Source organism: Microtus ochrogaster, chromosome 8 (assembly GCF_000317375.1).
Source record: "Microtus ochrogaster isolate Prairie Vole_2 chromosome 8, MicOch1.0, whole genome shotgun sequence".
Lineage (NCBI taxonomy): Eukaryota > Metazoa > Chordata > Mammalia > Rodentia > Cricetidae > Microtus > Microtus ochrogaster.
The window spans coordinates 69468444-69486913 of NC_022015.1; the positions used below are offsets into that span (position 1 = coordinate 69468444).

At 46.3% G+C, this 18470-nt stretch overlaps 2 protein-coding genes across 2 annotated transcripts in view; one reads left to right on the forward strand and one right to left on the reverse strand.

Annotated features, from left to right (window-relative positions):
* The window catches only part of Mms19 (MMS19 homolog, cytosolic iron-sulfur assembly component), a 40224-nt gene extending 32225 nt beyond the window's left edge, over positions 1-7999 (reverse strand). The window contains exon 1 of the mRNA XM_026781335.1: positions 7870-7999. Coding sequence (XP_026637136.1) covers positions 7870-7984 — 115 coding nt within the window. The 5' untranslated portion in view covers positions 7985-7999. The remainder of the gene's footprint in view (positions 1-7869) is intronic.
* A 408-nt stretch (positions 8000-8407) lies between these two features.
* The window catches only part of Ubtd1 (ubiquitin domain containing 1), a 60747-nt gene continuing 50684 nt past the window's right edge, over positions 8408-18470 (forward strand). The window contains exon 1 of the mRNA XM_005352288.2: positions 8408-8884. Coding sequence (XP_005352345.1) covers positions 8815-8884 — 70 coding nt within the window. The 5' untranslated portion in view covers positions 8408-8814. The remainder of the gene's footprint in view (positions 8885-18470) is intronic.

An 18470-nucleotide genomic window follows, 5' to 3' on the forward strand; every position in this document is an offset into this window, starting at 1 on the left:
GTATTTGGAATGAAAGAATCTCTCGAAAAACTAAAAAAAAAAAAAAAAAAATTACTTCTATAAAAAGAATCTAGTTTTTACTGTATCAATATTGACCAGTATATATTTATGCTATGAGTTATAATACAATAAATATATTCAATTTAGTAATATCGAATAAGTAAGTCTGTTTTATTGTTCCTGTTGCTTCATCTCTGGTCACTGAGCTTTTTATCTGTGTATGTGTGCATGCGTGAAGGTGTACTTGTATTATAGCATAGCAGAGAACAGCCTGTGGGAGATAGCTCTTTCCTTCTACTATATGGGTTCTGGGAATAAAATTCAGGTCTGTGGGTTTGGCAAGCACCTTAACCTGATGCGTCATCTCGTGGACCACAGTTTAGTTCCCCTCAACCCCATGACAGGGTTTTTCTGTGTAGCTTTGGCTGTCCTGGAACTCAGGCTGGCTTTGAACTCAGATCCGCCTACCTCCCAAGTGCTGGAATTAAAGGCATGCATCATCACCACCCAGCAAGTTTTTTATTTTATTTTTAATTTTCTGAGACAGTGTCCTGTCTGGCTGTCCTAGAATTCACTATGCAGACCAGGTTAGTATCAAACTCACATAGACCCACCTGCCTCTCCAAATACCACTACACCCAACCCTCACTGAGTTTTTCTCTGTTGTAGGCCAGCAAGATCTACATAGAAAGCTCCAGAATGGCCAAAACTGCATAGTGAAACCCTATCTCAAATAAATAGCTGGATACCATGATCTGGGTGTGGATGTGCTATCAGAATGACACTGCTTCTAGACTCAGTTTAAAGACCTGGGAAATAGTCAAACACAGTATGTACATAGTATGTACAGCTTATCCATGTTACTCAAACATCTATCACTATTTCTGTATTTATGTATGTCAAACTAAACAAAATCATATTGAAGTCTTGGGCTGGAGAGATGGCTCATTGGTGAAGACCCAGGTTTTATTTCCAGAATCCACATGCTGGCTTGTGGCTCTAACTTCAGTCTCATGGGATCTGACGCCCAAATTTGATCTCTGTAGGCACCAGACACGAAAATGGTTCACATCCATAATTTAAAAAAAAAAAAAGGTACAGCCAGGTGTAGTAACACATACCTTTAATCCCAGCACTGAGGAGGCAGAGGCAGGCAGATCTCTTGATTTTGAGGCCAGTTTGGTCTACAGAGCAAGTTCCAGAACACAGCTACACAGAGAAACCCTGTCTCAAAAATCCACACACACAAAGTCTGTAAATCTAATCCAGTATTCATTGTAGCTTTCAATTTTTAATCTCTGACAGTGGGGAACTGTTATTTTATAGCTACTCCTTGGTTATAAATTATTTTTTATACATGTGCCTATGTATGCTCATATTTGTGTGTATATACATGTGTGAGGGTGTGTGGATTCAGGTAGGGGTCAGAGGACAATCTCAGTAGTGGTTCCTCAGGCACTTTGCACCCTTTCGTATATAGGGTTTCTCTGTGTAGTTCTGGCTGTCCTGTAACTCGCTCTGTAGACCAGACTGGTCTCAAACACAGATACCCCTGCCTCTGCCTCCCAAATGCTAGGATTAAAGACGTGCGCTACCACCACCCAGCTATACCTTTTTTCTTTGAGATAGGGCCTTTCATTGATCTAGAACTTCCTATTGTAGGCTAGCTACCAGCTCCAGGAATCGATTTCTGATCATACCATCACTGAGATTACAAGTGTGTGCCACCATGCCTTTTATGTGGGTTCAAGGCATCTGGACTCAGGTCTTCATGTTAGCAAGCCAAGTGCACTGACAACTGAGCCATCTCTCCAGTCCCATAAACGATCTTAGGACTGTCAACCTCCTTGAGAAAAAAGTTTATAAAAACAATACAGCATTTTAAAAAATAGTTTTATCTTTGGCTATACAGTTTTTAGATAAACTTGTTCTCTAAAATCACTTAGGTCGATCTTTCCCCTCCCAATTCAGCTGAGGCTATCTCACACAGTATTAGCAAAGATCATCTGTCAGGGCCTGCAGACCTGAACATCCATTCACACCCTCAGTGCTCTATCTGTAAGTATACAGCTTAGTGATATTAACAGCATGAGAAACAGATGTAACAGAAGCAGCTTCCACATTTTTCCACATTTTGGGGGATGCAAAGAGTGACAGGTTATCTTGGAAGGAGTGGCTTAAGATAAATGAAGGAGTTTTGTTTAATAAATGTACAGCAACTGGGGAATTATTTCCAAAGTCTGTTCAGGGTTCCATCTCTAAATGTCTTAACTTCTGTCAACATAAGGAAAAAGTGGAGAAGGCTGGGGGATGGAGAGATGGCTCAGAGGTTAAGAGCATTGCCCGCTCTTCCAAAGGTCCTGAGTTCAATTCCCAGCAACCACATGGTGGCTCACAACCATCTGTACTGAGGTCTGGTGCCCTCTTCTGGCCTGTAGGCATACACACAGACAGAACATTGTATACATAATAAATAAATAAATATATTTTTTTTTAAAAAAAAGTGGAGAAGGCTTCAGAACACTGTCCTAAACCTCCAGTTCCCCTATGTCTGCTGGTCTCATAGCAACAACTGTGAGCCAGGCTGGGCAGAAACTCAGTGTGGTACTAGTAAGAACTCCAATCAGACTGAGGAAAGGGGACTCTAGTCAAGATTCATAACTCGTGACCGGCATCAATTTAGCCAGCAAGCACTCTTAGCTCTACTTGTGCCAGGGTGTGGAAGGCCCAGCTGCTGCCCAGGCGCCTGAGAAAAAGCCATGGAAAATAAACGAGCAAGCTGTACAATGGGGGCAGGGACAACAAATCAGGCTCACAGGACAAACACCTACCTACCAGCCAAGTCCTACCCTGAGAGGTTCCCTCAGAGTTTATAACTAAAAACGACTTCTTCAGCATCCAGAATGCATCAACAGGAAGCTGGCTGATTACTACAGCGATGCACCCATGTTCATGGGATTCCTAGCGTACCAGGTGAGGCATGCAGTGCGTGAACACTCCTAGTGGAGACCTGTGATTTAGTTTCACAGGGTTCAGATTTTGAATGAAAGCATTTCAAAAACAGAGATACAATAAAGCTGTCACAGCACATTAAATGTAAGTAAAGGAAATGGATACTAAGCTGGCAAACACTTGAGTCAATATTCTGAGAATGCTTGCACAGTATCTTAGGATCTTATTCCAGTTCTAAGGAGTCTACCTCAGACATGTCTTTTTTCAATTACGAAGCCTCCTTTCCAAGCCTTCTAAATAATGACTACTTTTTTGCTCCCTACTTTTGTGTGATAAAAACTGCTGGGAGCTGAGGCTGCCCCGAGCTAAAGCATGCTACTGAACAAAGACCAGTCCCCCAGACCCATGGGAACTGGCAAAGCTTTCCTCCAGTCTATGTGCAATGTTGACACAGTGTACAAAAAGCACGACTGTAGCTTGTTTACAGCCTGAGATTGCTCCCCTACAGAAACCTCCCACAGAGACTAGCTATCCCTCTTTCACCAGCTATAAATAATAAAGGGGTATTCGGTACCCCAGAGCATGCCTGTGTGTCTGTCCTTTCTTCATTGTCCCAGTCAGGTTTCCAGAACCAAGCCATGTTGGGTACAGTGGAAAATGTTCCTGGAAATCTTAAAAAAGTTTATTACATTTTTATTTCTTTTGTGTTGGGGGCACATGTGGCGCTCAGAGAACAACTTTCAGGGCTTCGTGCTCATTTTTCACTACGTGGGGTTCCTAGGATTGAGCTCAGTCTGGCTTGACTGCAAGTAACTTCTTTACCCATTGAGGCACTGAACACCGTGAATAGGCAAAAGCAGCTGAAGAGTTAAAGTGGTGCATTTTACCTTAGTTAAAACAAAACAAAACAAAACAAAACAACATTTTGGGCTCACTTTGGCTATAATATGCTAAAATTGGAACGACACAGAGATTCTATGCAAGGGCAATGTGAAAATTCATCATGCATTCCATATTTTAAAATCCGAGAAAGATTTTTAGTTAAGTTTTTTTCTTCCTGAAATAGACAATTATTTGTTTATCAAACTCACTGTCTCTTTACTGCCTTGAAGTCCTTTACAGTTTAGCTCCCCAGCCCTCTATCTACTCCCTTCATCAGGATTCTTTTCAGTCACATGAAATGGGAACTCCTTGCCCTCCAGTTTGGAATTTCCAGCCCAAACTTACTTTACACTCATCCTTTGAGATACAGCCTGAGTGTCAACACTTGTGAAGCCTTCTTTAGAGGCCCCAAACAGAATCATTCCCCTCCTCTTTGCTGTTCCTTACACACATCTCAGAAAGTTGTTTGTTTTCCTTCAACATTGCTATGTGTTATAAAGCAGGCGCTGCGTTTGGACTTAAGACAAAAATGCAGACAGGGTCTTCCCGTGTTGTCCTGGCCGGTTTGGAATTTACTATCTATACCACCTGGTCCCTGAACTCACAGAAATCTGCCTGCCTCTGCCTCCTAAGCTCTAAGCTTAAAGAAGTGTGCCTCCATACCCAGCTAGATCGAGTTCTTAAGAAAATCCTGACTATTGGGGCAGAAAGACCTTTGAAATAAAGTGTCAACAATCTGCTGTCGCCACAGTATATAAACAAGGCTAACAGAAGGAATACATGTTCTGGGTTATGGAAATGGGTTGGTAAGTTTATCTGTCCCAGGCTGGCCTCTCTAGGTCTTGGCAACCTTCCTGTAAAGTCTCCTGAAAGATGGGATTAAAACTGTGAGCCACCCTGTGGGCCTGGGCTATAAATTTTAAGTCACTGTAAGTTTTCCCAAATAAATATAGCCAAGAAATAATATAAATTACGCCTTTGTATTCCTGGGGTAAGAGAACCAATAATAAAATTATAATAGTTATCTTTCCCAAGGATAGTTTTCCTGGGACAAAGGAAAAATATGTCCCTACAAAGGGAACTTTGTAGGAGGCCTAAGTTACTCCAATGTGTCCAGAATTTTGCTGTCTAGCAATGAATTTGCTAACACTTCCTAACTTCCCATGCTTTCCTCAGTCAGGCAAGTTCTCGGGGAACAGAGGGAAAGAATAAAAGCAGTATTTGTGTGGTCACTGACCTAGAAGGCACAATCAGATCTCTGTCTGATGGAGATGAAGCCTCTTAATCTGGAGTGGCAGCCAAAGGCACTGAGAGCCAGGGCTGAGGTGGTATGGGTGGAAGTGCGGGAGCAGAATGGAGGGAAATCCCTCAGGAACAGGTTTCAATCAGGGTCTCAAAAAGGTCATTTCTGAGGATGAGGATGTAGCTCAGTTAGGCAAGTTGCCAGGCGAAGGAGGCTCTAGGGTTAATTTCCAGCACTGCACGGTGCATGCCTGTAATGCCAGCAATAGAGATCAGAGCTGCAAGTTCAACCTTAGTTACACAAGCAGTTTGAGGCCAGCCTACTTCCATGAGGTCCTATCTCAAAATTAAAAAAAAAAAAACCTTTTTGATGATGCCACAGTAATTTCTCTATAATTACTCTTTATTCCTTTAACAATAATTTTACTTCAGAATAGTGGTTTCTTCTGGCAATGAAAAAATGTAGCAAAATACAATATAACTAAGACAGAAGAGAAGGGAAACCCTAATGATAGGGGGGAAGTTTATCCATTGTCTAAAAATGTCCCCAAACCACTCCCTCTAAAACCGGCTCCCTTCCCTGCCTGTTTCTGAATAGTTACTTCTATTTCCTGGGCCCCAGGCTCAAAACTCTGGGTTCATCTAGGGTAGTCTTTTTATTTCCTTTTGAGTCTTACAGTTAATTGGGCCCCAAATTCCAAAGATTCTTCTAGCATCTTTTCTCTTTACATCTTGTGTATGTGCGCATGTGGAAGTCAGAGGGCAACTTTGAGAATCTGTTCTCTTTACACCATGTATCCAGAGAATTGAACTCAAGGTATCAAGCAACCTTTACTCACTGAGCCACCTCACTGGCCCCTAAATAGTTTTATGGTGTGTCTACTTTTGTTCCATGAGACTGGGTAAACACAGGAGGGTCAGATGTGGTTATGTATACAGACATACTTGTGAAACAAATCTGCTAGTGAGTGCATGAGTGGGTGAGATGTCTACTAGAGTCTGGAGTGACATGTTGTCTCGCCAGGATAATATGGGGGAACAGCATTTGAACTGAGTCTTGAATATGAGGTTTAATTTGGATTAGATAGTTAAGGGAAGCTGAGAGAAGGAAAACACTCAGGAATCAGAGAACGGAGTTTGGTGCCCGGAACTAAGGGTCCAAGAGGTCAACTGTAAAAATAAAGGCTGGGACCGAGTAAGGGCTGTCTTTGAATGCCTACTTCAGAGGTCTTATTCCTAAAGGCTGGGACCGAGTACTGGCTGTCTTTGAATGCCTACTTCAGAGGTCTTATTCCTAAAGGCTGGGACCGAGTACTGGCTGTCTTTGAATGCCTACTTCAGAGGTCTTATTCCGGGGCTGTCAGTCATTTCCTTCCTGGTACTTGCTTGTTCTTGGGAGCTGACAACTATTTCCACCAGAAACCACCAGGTGCAAAACAAAGTTGGCAGTCACTCCTTTTGCATTTGTAACTTATAAATGAGCTGCTGCTTCAAAGGCTAACGTGTTTAGTAAAAACCGACTAACTTAGGCTGGAGAAAGTACATCATACTCCAGGAAGACTTCACAACTGTCAACTATAAGCTTAAGCATTAGCAGGCTTTTGTTTTGGTTTTTGAGATAGGATTTCACATGGTAGCCAAGGCTGGCCTAGAAATCACTAACAAACTTGCCATCCTCCTGCCAAATCCTGGAACTAAAGACACCAAGCACCAAGCACAGTCAGTAGCAGACTTTTTTGCCCCTAAATGCTTACCAACCACCATACACTTCCTTCTCACCAGACAGCTGTCTCTTCCGCTGTATTAGAATCTCTTTGGCTCCATAGAAAGAAGTGGTTTTGTATTTTTGTTCCCAATCCTTTTCATGCTCGGTGAAAAATACGTGCTCAGTAATAAGGACCATCATATTTTTCTAGCCTAAGTTCACTTCTCGTATATTATAAAACTAATCTGCTCAATTAGAACAAACTTCTCCTTCTCCCAAACACACAAAACGTCCAAAAAATAATTTAAGAAAACCCACATCTATATCCATTTTGTATTCTATTTCTTAAATCTGACTCTGAAGGTATCCTAACATTCAACATTCGGAAAGAATTCCAAGGAAGCCTCCTGGAATTTTATTTGTTCAAATCCTAAATAAACTCAGAACTCTTAGATTCCTAAAACTGGAACTCAGGGAAGATAACAAATTAGTTATTATAAAAAGTCATGGAAGGTAATTTATCAAAACCCCCACTAAGACACTGAGTGAAGCCTTAATAGAACACCAATCATCTACAAGCCCACCGCCTCTGACCCAGATTGGCTCCCCTCCTCCTCCCTCTAATTACAATCCCCCAAGTGAGCTGTGGCGCACACTACTTCCAGGATGGCAAGAGACTGGGGCGTAACCCTTCGGACCCGCAAACACGCGTTAACCCTCCAAACACGCGATCCCGCGGTTCGAGCACTTGGTTTGGACCTGAACACGCGCGTCCAAGTCCCAGCTCCACTTCCGGGCTAGACTGCGCCCTACGCGAGTCTCCGGATCTCGCTGGGCCTGGGGGGGGGGAGGGGGGATGTAATGATGTTCTAAGGACTACAGCGAGATGCTGAATGCAAAGCAAGCTTTAAGGAAGACGCAAGTGACTCTACAACTTGTTCAGCTGTGGCGCTCGCGCTGCGGGCCGAGCAACCAGAGGACCAATCACAATCACCTCTCCCTTCACTCCCTTCCCGCCGCGCGCCGGGGCAGAGGCCGCTCCCTCCGGCCCGGCATCTGCAGAAGCCTCGCGGCGAGGCTTGCCATACCTGCAGCCACCTGGTCAGCGGGCCCCTCCTGCTGGCCCATGACGAAGTCTTGCACGAGGCCACACAGGGCGCCCACGGGCGCCGCCGCCTCCTCCAGCGCGGTGGCGGCAGCCATGACGCGAGCCAGAGACTGTGGGAGGGGAAGTAGGTGTTGCCACGAGACGAGCCGCTCCGCGCACGCGCCTCCACAGCCAATAGTTTGGCGCAGGCCTGGGGGAGGGCGGGCCGCTCCCAGGTCACGTGCCGGCCGGTTCTGAGCCTGGCGGTTCCTTGAAGGACCTAACGGCCCCTCCCCCAGAGGGCGGGGCCTGGGCCGGGGCGCGGCACGAGGAAGGGAAGCGTCTGCTGGGCACGCAGCCGGGGCGGTTGAGGGCGCACAATTCTCGGCCGCTCTCCCCGGGAGACAGACGGCAGGGCGGGCACCTGGCTGGGGTGGGGCCGAGGGGCGGTACGCACCCAGGGGGAAGCCAATGAGAAAACCAGGCCCGGCCCGAGGGGCGGTGCCGTCAGGTCACATGCGCACCTGGGACGGCCGGCGGCGGAGTCACGGGCATCCCGAGCGGGAGGAAGGGAACGGGGCTGGGCCGGGGCGGGGTTAGGTAGGTGACTGACAGGCCCCGGGGGGCCGGCCCCAGCTGGGAGCCGCGAGCAAGCCCGGGAGTAGCTGCGGCGGTGTCCGCCCCCTCCCTCCGCCCCTCCAGCCGGCTGGTCTCTGGCCGGGCACTGTCGCGGGCCCCCCTGGCCTGGCCACCTCCCTCTCCCCTGGCCCGCAAAGTTTGTGGCGAAGCCGGCGTCGGGCAGCGCGCGCCCCAGGGGAGATCCCAGGAGCTCCCGATGTCGGGCTGCGGGAGCCGTTGACCCGGGGACGCCGCGGTTCGGGGCAACAGCGCGGAGTAGCCTGCCGTCCTCCGTCTCCGGTGCATGGGGACCGGCTGAGAAGCCAGCATGGGCAACTGTGTGGGGAGACAGCGCCGAGAGAGGCCGGCTGCTCCGGGACACCCCCGCAAGCGAGCAGGTAAACGAAAGGCAGCGGGGTCCCGGCGAGTCGCCAGTTGGCCCCTGTCTTGCCCGAACCCTGGGGTTCCGAACGACCTGGCTCTGCTCTCGGCGCCTAGGTTCCCCCTTGGTTTTTCGGAGCCAGACGGGACCTCCCCGGCGAGGGTTGGCTGAGACGCGAGTTGGGGTAACTGCGAGCGCTGACCCGGCTGCGAGGCCAACTCGCTCCCACCGGGAAGCTGGGGGTGGGGGCGGGGGCAGGAAATGTTTCCAGACCGCGACGAGGCGGGCGGAGGGGGCCGGACGAGTGCACCGCTGGTTTGGTAGCCCCGGCCGGGGTCGGCCGGCGGCCGGCCGGGGCGCGGCGTGGGCAGCCTGCGTCCCCAGAAGTCGGAGCGTGCGAGGCGAACACAGTCGCTCCTTCTAGAGAGTCACTGTGTCATCGGGCTGCAGATCGTGTCTGCGAGATTCCGACTAGCAAAAGCAGTGCAGGGCCATGGGACAGAAATCTTTAATCCTCCCCTCCCCTCCCCTCCGCAGGGCTTTTTAGAGCCTCCTGGCCGTCTGGGAGTCTAGGAAAGGTGGGGTGCGGGGTGAGCGTCGTCAAGCCTTCTCAGCCCTGGGAATGGGATCCCTCTCAGCCATGAGAATGGGATCTGCTCTCTGGCGGTGTGCGAAGCGCTAGCAGCGCTGTCTTCACTTTCTTGGTACACCCCTTCTGTCCTGGCGCTGCGTCTGAGGGTCATTTATTTGCCTGGCTCTTGTAGCCCCTTCTCGAGGGTGTTGCAAGGAACTTATTATGCAAATGACAAACTGTGAAGCACAGAGGGACCTTCAACCCTGATCTGAATTTACAGATCTACCTTCCTTCCTTCTGTGTAACATGCAGATCCAGAGAGGTTGATCAGCCAGCTTCTCTTAAGTCACACAGCTAGTTTAGTAGAACAACCGGGGCTGGAATCCAGTCTCTTCTTCCTCTTTGTTACCACATACCCCTTTATGTAAGAGGAGCCACGGGCGCAGTTGTTAATGAAGTGGAAACTCGAGTTGGAGTTTCCTGTCTGCTTTGACACTGAAGGTGTGTGTTGTTTTGCTTGTGGAACCTGGGAAGGAGGATGGGGAGAACCACGGGGGAAACAGGGAAGGAAGTCTGTGTGTGCAGGCAGGATGACTTGTGTGGACAGAAACGTTTTCATAGGAGGATAGGATAAAACTCACTAAAATTCTCTTGAAAGCAACTCTGGCCATTCTTCTGACCAAGGACTTTTTCATTCATTCAATCAGTCAGCAAATACTTATTTATATCCTCTGTCCTTGTTTTTGCAGCATGGTTTCATGGTTGACAACCCTTTCCTGCCTGAAACTCCCACCACTTTTGTCCATTTATCCTCATCCTGGTTTTTTTCTTTATCATTTTTTTTGGTATCCCTAGCCTCCAATTTTTGTTTTTGATTATTCTTGCCCACTCTCACCTGCTAGGTTGAAGATACCTGTGGCTTAGTATGACATTCTGGGTTTTCTCATTACACTCCCTCCCAGAGATAGAGCTTACTTAAGTGCACAACTCTTTGTCCATCAAAAAAGACTCCTGTCTCCTAGTTACTAGCTTGATTCCCAGATCCCCATGTCTAGACAGACATAGGTACTGTGGATAGCCTTGGTTCAATCCCTCTAAATCAAGTTCTGCACTTCCTTACTCATCTGACTTGTGCTCGACTTTCTATCAACTAGTCACAGAGGCCTGCCAATTCTTTTATCAGCAAGTTTACAGGTATGCGCCTTCCCACGTGGTTCATGGTTTGTTTCCACGCCATCTCAAGCCCATCTATTCCCTCTAAGCTGCAGTGAGTTGTCCTTGGAAGGCTCCATCAGTCACTCAATCTAATACCTGCACACAGTGTGTAGCTAGAAACCACTTGTGTGTCTAGACCCTAGTTTTTGTATTCAAAAAATGTTCTGGCTGGACAGTGGTGGCGCATGCCTTTAATCCCAGCACTCAGGAGGCAGAGGCAGGTGGATCTTTGTGAGTTTGAGACCAGCATGGTCTACAGAGTGAGTTCTAGGATAGCTGGGTCTACATAGAGAAACCCTGTCTCCAAAAAACAAACAAAAAAAAATGAACAACAAAACAATTTCTGCACTTTCTACCTCTACAAGACCTTTAACTTTCAAGAATGTACAAGTCTGGCCTGGTCCTTTTAGAACTGGATTGCTTCCTCTTCCCTGACAGTAAGAGCAGCAATGTTTGCATATATTATTTCTCCGTTATGAGGGTCTTTCTTCAGAGTACACCTTGACTCCTGTATTCATTCATCCATCCTCTTTGTCTTCATTTCTTTTCTTTCAAGATGGGGGCTTGCTACACTATAGCATAAGCAGACTGGCCTGGAACTCCCTATGTAGCTAGTGTAGCCATGTAGTCTAGGCTCACCTTGACCCCTCCAGTGTCCAGAGTGCTGGGAATATAGGAGTGTACTACTATATCCTATCTTCTTTAAAAAATTTAATTAGCATACAAAGTAATGGGTTTGATTTTTGACATTTTCATACATCTCTGTCACGTACTTTCTCATAGCCATATCCGTAGAAACACCCTGCCTTGCAGTGCTCCCATCCCCAGCAGAACTGCTGAGAACTCCTGCAGACACATCACCTGTGCCACTTACTTAACAATTATCTGTTCTATATTATTAGTCACGTCTTTGAAGTTCACAGTCCTCTATCAGCAGCCAACACTGTAAGCCTGGAGACCTGGATTCTGTCTTTTCCTTGTGTGTTGGTCTGCTTCTGTCACTCACTGCATACAACAATGTGTACACACAGCTCTTAGCACAGACTACAGAGGAAGCACTTGGTATCTTTTACTGTAGAAAGCTAACCTGACTTCATCCTGCCTCTTTAATCTTTTATGCAAACATTTTGCTGAAGTATATCTCCACTTTTTTTTTAACCTGCTAGTGAATGGTTCTTTTAATTTTTGGACCCTACTATGAATAGTTTTATTCATAAAGTCCAAAGCAAGAGCACTTTGGAGGATGGCAGATTTGGTACAAGGGAAGGAATCCCTCTTAACTTCACAGCATGTACTTGGCATGCTGTAACATCTGCAGCTTACCTTTTCACAGGGACAGAGTTTCATGGTGTAGGACTAATGACTAGAATCGGGGGTGGGTGGTTCAGAGGTAAAATCCTGGCCTAGAATGTGAAGGGCCCTCCACTGAATCTCCATCACTGGGTGTGGGGCGTGCTTGACCCTTCCCCGTAACTGAACCATAACTTTGCCTGCCTTTTTTCTGAATGGGAAGAAAATCTGAACAGACATCAAACTGAGGGGCCAGTAAGATGACTCAGCAGGTAAAGGCCTTGGCAAGCCTGGCCACTCAAGTTTAATCCTTGAGACCCACATGAGAGCAGAAGATCACATCCTGAATGTGATTCTCTGACTTCCATACTCACATCCTGGACAGAGCACATGTGCGCACATGAGAGAGGTGGGACATGGTGGCACACACTCTGGATGCAGAGGCAGGAGAGTCTGTGAGTTTGAGGCCAGCTTGGTCTACATTTTTAGTTTTGGTCCAAGCCAGGATTACATGGTGAGACCCTGTCTCAAAAAACAAAACAAAAAAAATTGAAAGCGCCTGAAGTCTAGTCCTAGGCCTCTGATCCTAGGCATGTCAACAAGCCTCTCTCTGAGCCACGTTTCTAATAATGTCAGAAGGGACAGAGTTATTCAAGGTCATTGTTACTGTTTTATCATCTTCCTAAAGGTGATTTTTCCAAACTGGAGTTATTGGAGTGAAATGCACCTCACAGTGCTACCTTTTGTCTTTAGCTCTGTCTTCTCAGTCATCTGACAAGTGAAACGGAATCGGTGCCCATGGTTGAGGAATCTCGGTCAGAGGACATTTTGCTGGAGTCAGTTTTCTCTTTCTATCTTGTAGTTTTCAAGCTGCAGTCAAACACGGGTGCTCAGTAATGGTAGCAACATCCTTCACCCACTGAGCCATCTTGCTGGCCTGGTTGTCATTTGTTCTTTTAAATAGAAATAAATACTATTTTTAAGATTTATTTTTATTTTATTTATGTGTGTTGTGTTTGTGGCTATGGGTACCCACAGATGCCAGAAGACTGTTGGAGCTCCTAGAGCTAGAGATACTAGTGGTTGTAAACCATCCAGTGTGGGTGCTAGCACTGAACTCAGGTTCTCTGAGTTGGGATAGCTATATCTCTGGCCCCCAAACAAGTATTATTTACTCTAGCCACATTTATTTCAGTTCCCATTTGGAACTCATTTGAATGCTAATGACTAGGGAAAGGAATATCATGCCTTTATAGTACTCTTCTTTGTTTAGTGACATTTTAAATTTTCCTTGGGTAATAACTACAGTTATCAAAGAAACTAATGTATTTTTAAATATGTCTTTTGAGATGAGTCATTAATTTTTCCTACTATGTAGCCACTTTTAAAAGTATTTTTTAACCAGGTGTGGTAGCATATGCCTCAATCCCAACACTCAGGAAGCAGAAGAAGACATATCTCTGTGAGTTTGAGGCCAACCGGTTTAAAGCACAGCCAGAGCTACACAGAAAAACACTGTCTCGAAACAACCAAAAAACAAAACAAGACAATATTTTTTAATTGTTGCTCTAAATGTACCCAGAGTAGGCTCAGGTTCCCTTTCTCTAAGTGTTGGCTATCCTGGATGCTTCCAAGACTACTTGAGGATATGTTCCTATGGAGAGTACTTCCCACACAGTAGCTTAGGTCGATCAGTATCCTGCCCAAGGAACTGGGTGAAGCAACTGGGTCCCCAGCCATGGCAGAGAGAAATTGAGGTGGCAGAACAGGCAAGTCTATTGTGTGGCCCCACCCTGTGAGAATGTGGTAGGGCTGAAACCCAAATGTCTGATCCTGTGATGTACCTGGACTTTCAAGCTCACAGGTTAAAGCCCCTGGCTGGGTTTAGCTCTGTGGTTGCAGGAAGCCTGCTTCTTGTGGGGCTGTGGCTCGTCTTAAAGGAATAATTGAACAGCTTCTCCATTTGCTCAGTAAATATTTACTACGTGCCAGGTACCTCGCTGGCTGTGGACAGGCATGATCCTTGGCCACACAGAGCTTACAGTCTTGGGGGGTACAAATAATAATCACACAAGAAAATCACATATGAGGGGCTGGAGAGATGGCTCAGTGGTTAAGAGCATTGCCTGCTCTTCCAAAGGTTCTGAGTTCAATTCCCAGCAACCACTTGGTGGCTCACAACCATCTGTAATGAGGTCTGGTGCCCTCTTCTGGCCTGTAGACATATACACAGACAGAATATTATATACATAAATAAATAAATATTAAAAAAAAGAAAATCACATATGATTACCTTTGTAAATCCTGTATGCTTATGCTTATAGTATATGTATAGTTATGTATATGCTAGTGGCTCTCATGTTTATAATATCAATCCATCCTTTCCAACTCCAGCCTTGATTTTTCTGTTTGTTCTACACCTTTACATCCAAAAGGTTTCTCACTTTTACACCTTCAAACCAGACTGAGTCCCTACTTCTCTGTTACTGCCCCTACAAGTTGTTCTTGTCTCAGTTATTGGTGACTTCATTCTTCAGTTGTCTGCATCCCCAAAACTCTCAAGTTTCTGTCTCAAGCTCTATATCCATTTACTGAATAAATCCTGTTGCCTTTGCCCTCAGTGTATTCTGAACCCGACTTGTTCCACTTTCACCCAGCTAAGCAAGCCATCATCAGCCTCTCAATTGACCTTCCTGCTTCTTCCTCTGCCTCCTAACAGACTATTTCTATCACAGCGGCCAGTGATGCTATGAGAAGGAAGTCAGATTTTGTTACTCCCTTGCTCAGCCCTTCCTGTGACTCCCCTTCTAGTCATCGTCCTTGTGGTGGCCCTACAAGGCACCCATTTACTTTCTCCTCATTTCCCTTCCCAGACCCTTGAAATCTGAAATGGTCCCATCTTCTCCTTAACCCTCCCAGATCATCCTTTTTGAACATCAGTTCCCTTCCCCTTGCTCTCAGCATTATCTGTTTCCCTTCCCTGTCCTATTTTCCTCCATAATCCATACCATCACCTAATATAGACTGGGTCCCCTTACTCTGCATAGTGCCAAGAGCAGTGCCTAACATGGTAGGCAATTAATATTTCTGTATGAAATTTGTGTGTAACAGAGTTAGTGGGCTCTGTAGACTATCTAAATGAGCATGCCTGTGTAGAGCAGGTATCCTGAGGAAGGGACGTGGGCACCTCAGAGTGGCCTAGGACCAGCATGCCTCTTACCTAGTAATGGATAAGCCTTCTAGTACCGGGGATATTATTGCAGTGGGTGCCTCATGCTGAGAAGTAGAAGTGCTGAAGCTCAGCGCTTCTTAGAGCAAAGCCACTGTGAGGCTCCTAACCAGCCAGGAGCACTCTTGTTTGATGTGTGTAGGCTCGCCTGGTGTTCCAAGTCCTTAACTCACAGGGCAGGGAAGAGGTGGTGGCCCAGGAGAATGTGAGGCAGGAAGTCAAGTGATGTGGATTCCAGGCCTCTTCACCATTGATTTGTTAGAGCATTTTTAGAATCATAGAATTTTAGAGCTGAAAAGAAGCCTAGAGGTTTCTTTAACCTCTTTTTTCTTGTCCAGCTATTAAAAAGGAGAACAAAGGTGTATCTACTTCCTGCCTAGTTCACAGAAATATGGTGCAACTTGTATCAAAATTGCCCTGGCTCTGTCAGAAATCGATTGTGTTGAGGTCAAGAAGCTCGGAGCAGTCAAGGTCAAATGTCTTCAAAAAGGAGGAGCATTTAGTCTCTGCTATGCCCGTGATTGGTTTTGTAGGGCAGGTCACTTGTTTCATGCTTGACTGATCCTCTTTTTGAATAGATGTGTATCTGAGTTGCACACACATACATATGTACATATATGACAGTGCTTCTAGTTTACTGCCACAAGAAGTTAGGAGGACAAAGTTAAGAGAGATCATTTTACATTCTGTTCATGGCTGCATGGTCTCAGTCCAGGCTTTCATCTGGCATTGCTGGGAAAGGAAGCTTTGGTTCTTTTCTCCATTCTAGTTGTTTGTGTGGCTTTGGGTTAGCCTCTTGATCTCTTTAAGCCTCAGTTTCCCTGTTAGTGTAATGGAGAGACTGTCTCTCTTTGACCTCCGAGAGAGGTTGTAAGACTGGAGTGGCACCTTGGATGAACAAGAGACGATGTGAACTTCGAATGTTCCTATTCAAAGAGGGTTTTTACAAAGACAGACATCCCCAGTAACTTTTCCCCTTTTAGATCACTGAAGCTTACTCTTCTTAAGAGGCAAAACAATAGAAGATTAGTTCAAACCTATTTTTGGATGGGAATCACTGAAATGATTGAGATTCTCCTTGAGTAGGATAGATGCAGCATCAAAAACGTTTTGTGACTTTGGGTTGTTGAACTCATACCTTGCAACCACAAGAGGCCTCAGAAGCTTTATGCCAGAAAGACAAGAGTTCTGGGTGGGGAGGAAAGTGATAGGGCAGAAGGGAACTGTGAGCCACCCTGCCTGGTTAGTTACTGAGCCTCTAATAATGGGAAGGCCTCGCAGGCTCTAGGCCTGAAGGCTCTTACCCGAGTGGCTCCACTGCCAAGCTGTTGCCACTTGTGAACCTTGCTCGGCCTTCTTCCTGGAAATGAGTGGCTCCTTTCCCCGCCTTTCCAATAAAACAAAAACAAGCGACATAGTTAAGATGGGCCACCCAGGAAGTGGAGACACATGAATCAGGAGTTTAGGGCCAGTTTAGGCTACATAGCAAGTCTGAGGCCAGCCTGGACTATACTGAGACCCTGCCTCAACAAAACAAAGCCCCATGTCTAACCATACACAAAACATAAAATGTACTTTGTAACACCCGATTCTGTGTTACACCCTCAGTACAGTTCACTTGCCACTGTACCATACGCGAGTCGGGTAAGGGCCTGGAGATTGAAAGAACACACAAAGAGACCTGGGTCATTTGTAAGGCGATCAGCCGAATGCCATTGATTCAACCTTGGGGAAATCCTTATATACCTAGCTGCTGCACAAGGATTTCTGCCCAGCCAGGTGGGAAATTACCATACCAGCGATGGAGTCAATGCCCTACAGCTAATCACCAGGCAGGGCATGGGGAGCACAGGAACAAACAGAATGCTTTAGTTAGCTGACCAGAAACTGTCTTCAAGATGAACCCCAGGAACAAGGGTAGACCTGGGCCCTATAGTACTTCAGTTTTTAATGGTACTAAGGGTGACGTCCCGGACCTTACACAGGCAAGGCAAGTGCTGTACCACTGAGCTATCTATAGCCTGTCTTGGTTTTTTGGGTCTCACTCTGAGCTCAGACTGGACTGAAACTTGCTATTTAGCCCAAGCTGGCTCTAAAACTCATATTTGTTCAGTGTCTTACCTCTGCCTTCTGAGTGTTGGGATTATAGGAATGTGGCTTCTTGCCTGAGTAACATATTTTCAGTATTCATCCATATCGTAGCAGGATCAAAGTGTCTTTTCAAAAAGAGAAATAATACCTCATTGTCTTGCTATTTTGCTTCTGTATCTTTAAAATACCCAAACTAATGTAATGGACATTTCTGGTGGCCTCAAATAGCCCCTCAGTGTCCTCAGGAAACAAACAACAGAGCTTAGGTTTAGAAAAAGAGCGGTAGATCCAAACTTGTAGCCTGAGGGGTATTCCAGAGGATACAATACATGGGCTTGGGTGTAGGCCAGCATCTCTCCTGGTCAGTTAGAATCTGACTTGCTTCTGGGTTTCTAACTCCATGGCCAGCAGTTGGGATAGATACATTTCTGTGCTCTGGTAATTCATCTGGCTCCTAAAGCGTCATCTTACTCAGGCCTAGAGAGCCACTTGTCTTCTGCTCCTGTTGCAGACAAGAGGGGTAGACTTGTGGTTCCCATGGGGAAAGGAAGGTAGGGTGTGTCTCAGGGCTCTGACTACTTGGCATTCATTGCCCCCCCACCCCACAAGAATAACATCCTGCATGCTTTCAGAGTGTTCAAGAGGGAGACTGAGCTCTGTGTTCATCACACTTGCACCATCCTCTACCCAGTTTTTTTGCACTCAGGATAACCCATCAGGAAAGGGGCTGCATCCTCTGCAGTACTGTATCTCTGTGGGGCCTACAGCAGTAAAATGGCTCCTCATTTGTTCCTGTTTCTTCTGACAACCTTGTTCTAGGAGCTTAGCTTGAATATTTTTTCCAGAGCCTAAGCCTAGGTGCCTGAGAGTCAGCAAGCAGCATATACCTGACATAGGCTATAAGTTTGTTGTTTTGAGATCTTAGAATTACAGCTAGTGGGAGGTCATCTGGGGCACACCAGGTTCCAGGAGCATCAGGTACAGGATCCAGGTGAATCCCCATAACCAAAGGTTGCTATTATTATCATTTAAACAGGTAAAGAAACAGTCCCTGAGCTGGGCGGTGGTGGCGCACGCCTTTAGTCCCAGCACTCGGGAGGCAGAGGCAGGCGGATCTCTGTGTCGAGACCAGTCTGGTCTACAAGAGCTAGTTCCAGGACAGGCTCCAAAGCTACAGAGAAGCCGGGCGGTGGTGGCGCACGC